At 44.0% G+C, this 10,174-nt stretch overlaps 1 protein-coding gene across 1 annotated transcript; it reads right to left on the bottom strand.

Moving 5' to 3' along the window:
- Positions 1 to 56: 56 nt before the first annotated feature.
- On the bottom strand, positions 57 to 4,001 carry LOC112247464 (zona pellucida-like domain-containing protein 1). Its single transcript, XM_042296478.1, has one exon. The coding sequence runs from the start codon at positions 3,494 to 3,496 to the stop codon at positions 2,294 to 2,296; it is 1,203 nt and encodes a 400-aa protein (XP_042152412.1). The 5' UTR covers positions 3,497 to 4,001; the 3' UTR covers positions 57 to 2,293.
- Positions 4,002 to 10,174: the final 6,173 nt, after the last annotated feature.

The following is a 10,174-nucleotide window of genomic DNA, read 5'->3' as shown; positions in this document are numbered from 1 at the left end:
CTGTCCATGATTCTGATTTCTGTGTGTGTGTGTGTGTGTGTGTGTGTGTGTGTGTGTGTGTGTGTGTGTGTGTGTGTAGAAAAGTAGAAAAACATGACTCACCCTACTTGTAGAGAAACGCCAATGTCATCCTCCTCTCGTTCATGTTGACGAAGCGGTCTATGAATCTGTCATACAGTACACTCTTTTAGTTTTGTTGTTCTTGGCTACCTTGCTAAAACGCTTGCTCGCTAGCCTAGCTTCCTTTCATGGGCAATGATGAGCCAACTAGTTAAGATTAGCGTACTACATCTAACTACATATTGAACTTCCATCCTCTCAGGGCAGAGGCACAACAATTTATGAATTTATGGTTGGATCAGAATTGCCGTTTTAATCATTGGCCAGTACAGAGAGTTAAGTAAAACCACAAGTCCAAATCTCTATCTCCATATATGGCAAATTTGGGGAAGGGTACATTTTAGCTAGCTGGATAGCCACCGGAGGACAACGACACAACAATTCAAGTTTTTTCTGACAATGACATTTTGCTTTTGATTGGTGATTGGTCTGAAGCCAAATCCAAACTGGCTTCCATTGACACCTTTTTTTGGACCATTCACATTCGATCTCACTCAGTTTAAATCAACGCTGTAGCTCTGCCACTTTCCACTGCATAAGAGGAAGGGCGACGTAGGTGGATGCGGTGGATTGAGACGAAGTCCATGCAAGAAAGCAGATATCTCTGTCTTAAATTGATAGATTTTGTGGCAGATTTATTTACTATGTCTCTTATATGGATGCGCCGGTGCATCAATAGACTCTAGGGGGTTAAATAATCAAAATCAACAAAGCATACTGTAGCAATCTTTGCTTTCCATATTGGCGGGATTGCGTAGGTTGTTTGCCTTTCACGCTGGAGACTCAGGTTCGCTTCCCACTCCCTCCGTTCGCTACATTGGTGTCAGAAGTGGGATGGTGGCTGTGAGGCAGTCGGAACACATGGCCCCAATGTGTGAGGGGCGCTGAGGTTAGTCGAAGCACGTACCTTCCCGTTTGTAGGAGGCAGTCTAGTGATTCTCGCCACGTTACAATTAGTTATCGAGCCATTTTACCAGCACCAGCTAGCTTTCTAGGGAGGTTGTTTAATGAAGAAGATATAATTTTTTTAATATACATGTTCACTATATTTGTGAGATTAGAACAACTTTCCAATGATAAATATAGCTAGTTATCTTAAAAACAGAATCATACAATAAATCACCCCAAAATTGCTCACTCACCATAACAGCAGATTGGTTAAATTATCCTTTCAGAGCATGCAGCAGGTTTGAAATAAAATGTAAGCCCCGCCCTCGTAATTGAGTCAACCAACCACATTAATTCTTTCATCGGGGCAGAGCTGCCTTCATGCCCGCGTTCATATTTTGTCGGGTAAATCGTAAATACGACCTTCCTACTGGGATATATGCACGTGAACACCCCTCCAACTTGTCGTTACGACTAGGAAACTTGGCCATGATCTCTTTCCCACATGCTGAACACTGACTTCACGCACCACAAACATGACCGTGATTTCGGGTGGTCAATGGTGAGAACGGATCTTGCTTTCCTTCTGAGCTCCGAGCACGTGAACGCTCCAAGTCGTTCCTCCGATCACTGCGACAGGACGTGAACGCGACATAAGTACATTAGTCATGACATTAAATGACCACCTGCACACAGCACTAGCTAAGCCTGTATAGTGTCTTTATATAAACACAGCACTAGCTAAGCCTGTAATCGTGTCTTTACATAAACACAGCACTAGCTAAGTCTGTAATAGTGTCTTTACATAAACACAGCACTAGCTAAGCCTGTAATCGTGTCTTTATATAAACACAGCACTAGCTAAGCCTGTAATCGTGTCTTTACATAAACACAGCACTAGCTAAGTCTGTAATAGTGTCTTTACATAAACACAGCACTAACTAAGCCTGTAATCGTGTCTTTACATAAACACAGCACTAACTAAGTCTGTAATCGTGTCTTTATATAAACACTCGAAAAGGTGGATTGTTCTATTCTTTAGTATACACATCATTAATCAGCTACAGCTGACAAATAACTAGAAAAACAAGATCTCCCAAATGTAAACAAATGTGGAAAAAAGGCATGATAAGTTGAGTCCTCCTCCAGAGTAGTGAGACCAGCAGGTGGACCACACACGGTCTTGAGCTGAGGACCCCATTTATACTCAAGTCAATGCCACCAACCTGACTTGTATTTTAAAGGGACAACGGCGTCTGTGTTGCTGACCCATATTTCAACTCATTCAAGGTGGAGCAGTCAACCCCCTTTTTAATGGTTTGAGTGTCCTGTAGAAGACTGCTGCCATTATAAGGACAATAATGCAGACGAATGCCAGAAAGCCCACTGCCACACCAAGTCCTGTAGAAGTGTCTGAGTTGTTGCTGGCAGTCTCCTGTTCTTTTATTGCCACAACTCTTTCTGCCCTGATGGTGATAGGAGTAGAGCTAATGGTTGTGTACCCTGTCACTCCGTCTACAATTTCGGGAACGGCATTCCTTCTCCTCCGGTTGGTACATTGTTTAAGAGCACTGCAGGTGCTCTCCTCACAGAGACGGGTGATGCAGTGGAGGAAGTAGGTGGACATCATCTCATTTGGTTGCTCCATGAACCGGAAGGCCGGGAAGGAGAAGCAGGCACGTTGACTCTCTCCGTTCTCTCTGATGACGGTCAACGGGTCGACGTTACAAGGGACAAACAGGTTGAAGATAGTGGAGTTGTCACTGTCGGGTTGTGGAGAAATGGAGGCGTAGCATTGGTCCAGGAACACATGGTAATGGGAGGTCAGGTTGGTGGCTTGGACTCGAGTGTAGATTTCGGTCCTCAGCTCAAGACCCTGTTTCGGAATGATTAAGGGCGAAATGTAGTTGTCATCGCTGAAAAGATTAAGACTCAAAGTGCTGATGAAAGTACCATTGTTGTCCTTAACCGCAATAGAAGATGCAGACGTATCAATCTGGGTGTTGTTGGTCAGGTACTCTAAGGGATAGGCGCAGGAGTAATAATACTTCAACTCAGTGTTGTAAGTGACTGGCCCTGTGGTGGGATCATATGATCGGACCACCCCGCTGATGTTGACTGTCTGGAGGTTGGAGAAGTCAGAGAATATTCCTGTGCCTGCGGCGCTGGTTGTCCTGAAGAGGCTGCCACAGGAATTGGTTGTGTTGAGGGGGAATTCAAACCTCACGACAGGTGGAATCACACTTTGATCTAAGGTTCCCTTGCAGGCTGGGCCATTCATGACGTGGTTGAGGATAAGCAGGGACTCGTTGTAGCCAGTGTACATGGCTGGGCAGATGAGGATAGCCAGGCCAATAGATTTGGTTCCACAAGTTACCGAGATGTCAGTGTATTGTGGCCGTCTTAAGTTTGTTCCACAGTCAATTAATTGTAGTTGACTTTTCTTTGTGCCCATCATGGCAAAAAGTACAACGCTGAGAAGTTTCATTTTCTTTTTGCGTTCCTTGCTGTGTTCATATCTTGACTGTCCTGCTTCATTACAGGTGCTCTTATAGCCAGGGCTCCTTCTTGGGATAGGACAGCAACAAGGTCAACGTTGCTCTGCTTATTCAAACGATTACATTGTGTTGAGGGTGTCACGCAGAGAAAATTGCCTATTTCTTTTGTCAATGTTCTTGAAAATGCAGGTTCCCTTGGGCTGATATGATGTTTCATGCAGTGTTGGATGTAAACGAAACCGTTGTTGGCCTCATTTTTGACTCCCGACAATACCCCCGTTGACCTTTCTCATGACCCAGTGTGGTCGTAAGAGAGCACACAATGACCCAGAAGTTGAAGTTCTAGTCTGTTGATAAATCACATACACATGATGTAGGTGGAGAACAGTGCCATGAAATTCTGACTTGCAGGATCGCCTCGACAATGGAACAACAATCAAAAAGTAATTAAGTGAATAAAATAGTACAAAAAAAAAGAAAAGCTAAATGAATAAAAATATGGTACAAAATTTGCTAAAATAGTATGTGGACACCCATTCAAAAAGTATGTGGACACCCATTCAAAAAGTATGTGGACACCCATTCAAGAAGTATGTGGACACCCATTCAAGAAGTATGTGGACACCCATTCAAAAAGTATGTGGACACCCATTCAAAAAGTATGTGGACACCCATTCAAATAGTATGTGGACACCCATTCAAAAAGTATGTGGACACCCATTCAAAAAGTATGTGGACACCCATTCAAATAGTATGTGGACACCCATTCAAATAGTATGTGGACACCCATTCAAAAAGTATGTGGACACCCATTCAAATAGTATGTGGACACCCATTCAAATAGTATGTGGACACCCATTCAAATAGTATGTGGACACCCATTCAAATAGTATGTGGACACCCATTCAAATAGTATGTGGACACCCATTCAAATAGTATGTGGACATCTTGATAGCATGCCACCTTTCCAACAAGTCAGTTTGTCAAATTTCTGCCCTGCTAGAGCTGCCCCGGTCAACTGTAAGTGCTGTTATTGTGAAGTGGAAATGTCTAGGAGCAACAACGGCTCAGCCGCGAAGTGGTAGATCACACAAGCTCACAGAGTGGGACCGCCGAGTTCTGAAGCATGTAAAAATCGTCTTCCAATTCATCCCAAAGGTGTTTGATGGTGGTTGAGGTCAGGTCTCTGCGGAGGCCAGTCAAGTTCTTCCACACCGATTTCTACAAACCATTTCTGTATATACTTTTCTTGTCATGCTGAAACAGGAAAGGGCCTTCCCAAAACTGTTGCCACAAAGTTGGAAACACAGAATCGTCTAGAATGTAATTGTATGCTGTAGCATTACGTTTTCCCTTCAGTGGAACTAATGGGCCTTTCCCAGACCATTATTCCTCCTCCACCAAACTTTACAGTTGGCACTATGCATTCGGACAGGCAGCTTTCGTCTGGCATCCGCCAAACCCAGATTAGTCCGTAGGACTGCCAGATGGTGAAGCGTGATTCATCACTCCAGAGAATGCGTTTCCACTGCTCCAAAGTCCAATGGCGGCGAGCTTAACAACACTCCGGCCGACGCTTGGCTTTGTGCATGGTGATCTTAGGCTTGTGTGCGGCTGCTCGGCCATGGAAACACATTTCATGAAGGTCCACGACGAACAGTTCTTTGTGGTGCCGTTGCTTCCAGTTTGAAACTCGGTAGTGAGTGTTGCAACCTGAGACAGACAATATTTATTTGCTCGGCGGTCTCGTTCTGTGAGCTTTTGTGGCGTACCACTTCAGGGCTGAGCCGTTGTTGCTTCTACAGTAGCTGTTTCCACTTCACAGGGACAGCTGTGTACATTAGTTATCGTGTAGTTTTTAATCCCACCCTAGACATATACTGTTCTCTCTGCTACCGCATGACAAGCAGTACCGGAGCACCAAGTCTAGGTCCAAGAGGCTTCTTAACAGCTTCTACCCCCAAGCCATAAGACTCCTGAACATCTACTCAAATGGCTACCCAGACTATTTGCATTGACCCCCCTCCCCTTTTCTACACTGCTGCTACTCTCTGTTGTTACCATCTATGCATAGGCACTTTAATAACAGTACCTATGTACATATTACCTCAATTACCTCGACACCGGTGCCCCCACACGTTGACTCTGTACTGGTACCCCCTGTATATAGCCTCGCTATTGTTATTTACTGCTGCTCTTTAATTATTTGTCATTCTTATCTCTTACTTTTTTTTAAAGGTCTTTTCTTAAAACCGCATTGTTGGTTAAGGGCTTGTAAGTAAGCATTTCACTGTAAGGTCTACCTACACCTGTTGTATTTGTCGCATGTGACAAATAAAATTTGATTGGTTCAGATTGGTCTGCCATATAGCACGCTTCTATTTGAGCTGCTCAGGATGTCTAGGTAATCCTGTCTAACGCAGTTTATTTAAAAAATATTGCCTAATAGAACTGCATAAGTGTTGCTCTCGACTTTCTGGAGGACCGAGTTTTGAAATCAGTGGAAGAGGATGACAGCTAAGGAGATAGAGAAAACACCTGTCTCCGGATTACCGCTTCACTACCACATTAACACTAGTGTTCTTGGGCACAGGCACTATGGTGGTTTGGTTTAAACATGTTACTATTACAGACTCGGACAGGGAGAGGTTGAAAGTATCAGTGAAAGTATCAGTAGCCAGTTGGTCAACGCATGCACGCAGTACATGTCCTGGTAATCTGCCCTGCGGCCTTGTTGACCTGTATACATGCGTGATCACACAGCCTTCCGGAACAGCTTTTGCTCTCATGCATGTTTCAATGTTATTTACCTCGAAGTGAGCATAGAAGGAGTTTAGCTCGCCTGGTAAGCTCATGTCACTGGGCAGCTCTCGGCTGTGCTTCCCTTTGTAGTCTGTAATAGTTTGCAAGCCCTGCCACACCCGATGAGCGTCAGAGCCGGTGTAGTATGATTCAATCTTTTTTTGTTGTTGTTTTTTTGTTGTTGAATTTTACCCCCTTTTTTCTCCCCAATTTCGTGGTGTCCAATTGTTTAGTAGCTACTATCTTGTCTCATCGCTACAACTCCCGTACGGGCTCGGGAGAGATGAAGGTTGAAAGTCATGCGTCCTCCGATACACAACCCAACCAAGCCGCACTGCTTCTTAACACAGCGCGGCACCTGGCAACCTTGGTTAGCGCGCAATGCGCCCGTCCGTCACAGGAGTCGCTGGTGCGCGATGAGACAAGGCCAACCCCTCCCTAACCCGGAAGACGCTAGGCCAATTGTGCGTCGCCCCACGGACCTCTCGGTCGCGGCCGGTTATGACAGAGCCTGGGCGCGAACACAGAGTCTCTGGTGGCACAGCGGGCGCTGCAGTACAGCGCGCTGAACCACTGCGCCACCCGGGAGGCTACGATTCGATCTTAGTCCTGTATTGACGCTTTGCCTGTTTGATGGCTCATCAGAGGGCATAGCGGGATTTCTTATAAGAAATTAGAGTCCCGCTCCTTGAAAGCGGCAGCTCTAGCCTTTAGCTCAGTGCCGATGTTGCCTGTAATACACGGCTTCTGGTTGGGGTATGTACTTACGGTCACTGTGGGGACGACGTCATTGATGCACTTATTGATAAAGCCAGTGACTGATGTGGTGTACTCCTCAATGCCATCAGAGGAATCCCGGAACATATTCCAGTCTGTGCTAACAAAACAGTCCTGTAGCTTAGCATCTGCTTCATCTGACCACTTTTTTATTGATCTCGTCACTGGTACTTCCTGTTTAATTTTAGCTTGTAAGCAGGAATCAGGAGGATAGAATTATGGTCAGATTTGCCAAATGGAGGGCGAGGGAGAGCTTTGTATGCGTCTCTGTGTGTGGACTACAGGTGGTTCAGAGTTGTTTTCCCTCTGGTTGCACATTTAGCACGCTGATAGAAATCTGGTAAAACTAATTTAATTTTCCCTGCATTAAAGTCCCTAGCTACTTGGAGCCAAGCAGAGTTCCTCTGTCCAGTGTCTATGACCTTTTGCCCATCTTAATCTTTTCTTTTTATTGGCCAGTCTGAGATATGGATTTTTCTTTGCAACTCTGCCTAGAAGGCCAGTATCCCGGAGTCGCCTCTTCACTGTTGACTTTGAGACTGGTGTTTTGCGGGTACTATTTAATTAATGAAGCTGCCAGTTGAGGACTGGTGAGGCGTCCGTTTCTCAAACTAGACACTCCAATGTACTTGTCCTCTTGCTCAGTTGTGCACCGGGGCCTCCCACTACTCTTTCTATTCAGCCAGTTTGCGCTGTTCTGTGAAGGGACAGTTTTATTGCTTCTTTAAACAGAACAACAGTTTCAACATAATTAACATAATTTTAAAAGGATTTTCTAATGATCAAATTGCCTTTTAAAATGATAAACTTGGATTAGCTAACACAACGTGCCATTGGAACACAGGAGTGATGGTTAGTGATAATGGGTCTCTGTATGCATATGTAGATATTCTATTAAAAATCAGCTGTTTCCAGCTACAATAGTCATTTACAACATTTTTATAATTTTTTTACCTTTATTTAACTAGGCAAATCAGTTAAGAACAAATTCTTATTTTCAATGACGGCCTAGGAACAACAGTAGTAGTAGGGTTAACTGCCTTGTTCAGGAGCAGAATGTCACGACTTCCGCCGAAGTCGGTCCCTCTCCTTGTTCGGGCGGCGTTCGACGTCACCGGCTTTCTAGCCATCACCGATCCACTTTTAATTTTCCATTTGGTTTGTCTTTGTTTTCTACACACCTGGTTTCTATTCCCCAATTACATGTTCATTATTTAACCCTCTGTTTCCCCCATGTTTGTGTGCGTGTTTGTATATAATGTTCAGGTCGTTGTTGGCTGGTATTGTTTGTATATAATGTTGAGGTCGTTACTGGTTGGCTGGTATTGTTTGTATATCATGTTCAGGTCGTTACTGGTTGGCTGGTATTGTTTGTATATCATGTTCAGGTCGTTACTGGTTGGCTGGTATTGTTTGTACATCATGTTCAGGTCGTTACTGGTTGGCTGGTATTGTTTGTACATCATGTTCAGGTCATTGGATGGTATTGTTTGCCGGGTTCATTATTACGCCCGTTATTTACGAGTGACCGGTTATTTCACGCACCTTTTATTTGTTTTAAACTGATGCTGTTCGTGGAATAAATTACCTTATTACACTCATCTCTGCTCTCCTGCTCTTGATTTCATGCACCAGTTACCCACAGCCTGACACAGAACAACAGATTTTTACCTTGTCAGCTCGGGGATTCAATCTTACAACCTTCCGGTTACTAGTTCAGCTCTAACCACTAGGCTGACACCTGCCTCCCCAACAGTTTCTTCACTGTATTTCTGATCAATTTGATGTCATTTTAATGGACAAAAAATGTGCTTTTCTTTCAAAAACAAGGGCATTTCTAAGTGACCCCAAACTTTTGAACAATAGTGTATGTGTTAAGGCTTTACACACCCTGCTATATTGTGGATAAAGAGTTACCTGTCTAACACAACACAGAAAGTGTTCTTTAATGGAAGCCTCGCCAAACATAATCCAGGTGGAATCAGGAATTCTCCAGGGCAGCTGTCGAGGCCCCTTACTTTTTGTTCAATCTTTACTAATGACATGCTACTAGCTTTGAGTCTATGTATGCGGATGACTGAACACTATATACGTCAGCTACTACAGCAAGTGAAATCACTGTAACACTTAACGAAGAGCTGCAGTTAATTTCAGACTGGGTGGTAAAGGAAGAAATTAGTCCTAAATATTTCAAAAACAATGTATTTGGTACAAATCTTTCACTTAACAAACCCTAAACCTCAACTAAATCAATAAATAATGTGGAAATTGAGCAAGTTGAGGTAACTAAACTAATTGGATTAACCCTTGATTGTAAACTGTCATGTTCAAAACATGTTGATACAACATTGGCTAAGATGGGGAGAAGTCTGTCCATAATAAAGCGCTACTCTGCCTTCTTAACAACACTATCAACAAGGCAGGTCCTAAAGGCCCTAGTTTCTACCTTCTTAACAACACTATCAACAAGGCAGGTCCTACAGGCCCTAGTTTCTACCTTCTTAACAACACTATCACCAAGGCAGGTCCTACAGGCCCTAGTTTCTACCTTCTTAACAACACTATCAACAAGGCAGGTCCTACAGGCCCTAGTGTCTACCTTTTTAACAACACTATCAACAAGGCAGGTCCTACAGGCCCTAGTTTCTACCTTCTTAACAACACTGTCAACAAGGCAGGTCCTACAGGCCCTAGTTTCTACCTTCTTAACAACACTATCAACAAGGCAGGTCCTACAGGCCCTAGTTTCTACCTTCTTAACAACACTATCAACAAGGCAGGTCCTACAGGCCCTAGTGTCTACCTTTTTAACAACACTATCAACAAGGCAGGTCCTACAGGCCCTAGTTTCTACCTTCTTAACAACACTATCAACAAGGCAGGTCCTACAGGCCCTAGTGTCTACCTTTTTAACAACACTATCAACAAGGCAGGTCCTACAGGCCCTAGTGTCTACCTTTTTAACAACACTATCAACAAGGCAGGTCCTACAGGCCCTAGTTTCTACCTTCTTATCAACACTGTCAACAAGGCAGGTCCTAAAGGCCCTAGTTTCTACCTTCTTAACAACACTATCAACAAGGCAGGTC

Source organism: Oncorhynchus tshawytscha, linkage group LG13 (assembly GCF_018296145.1).
Source record: "Oncorhynchus tshawytscha isolate Ot180627B linkage group LG13, Otsh_v2.0, whole genome shotgun sequence".
NCBI classification, from domain to species: domain Eukaryota; kingdom Metazoa; phylum Chordata; class Actinopteri; order Salmoniformes; family Salmonidae; genus Oncorhynchus; species Oncorhynchus tshawytscha.
Note: the sequence above shows the minus strand (reverse complement) of the source record. Positions and strands in the feature narration are given on the sequence as shown.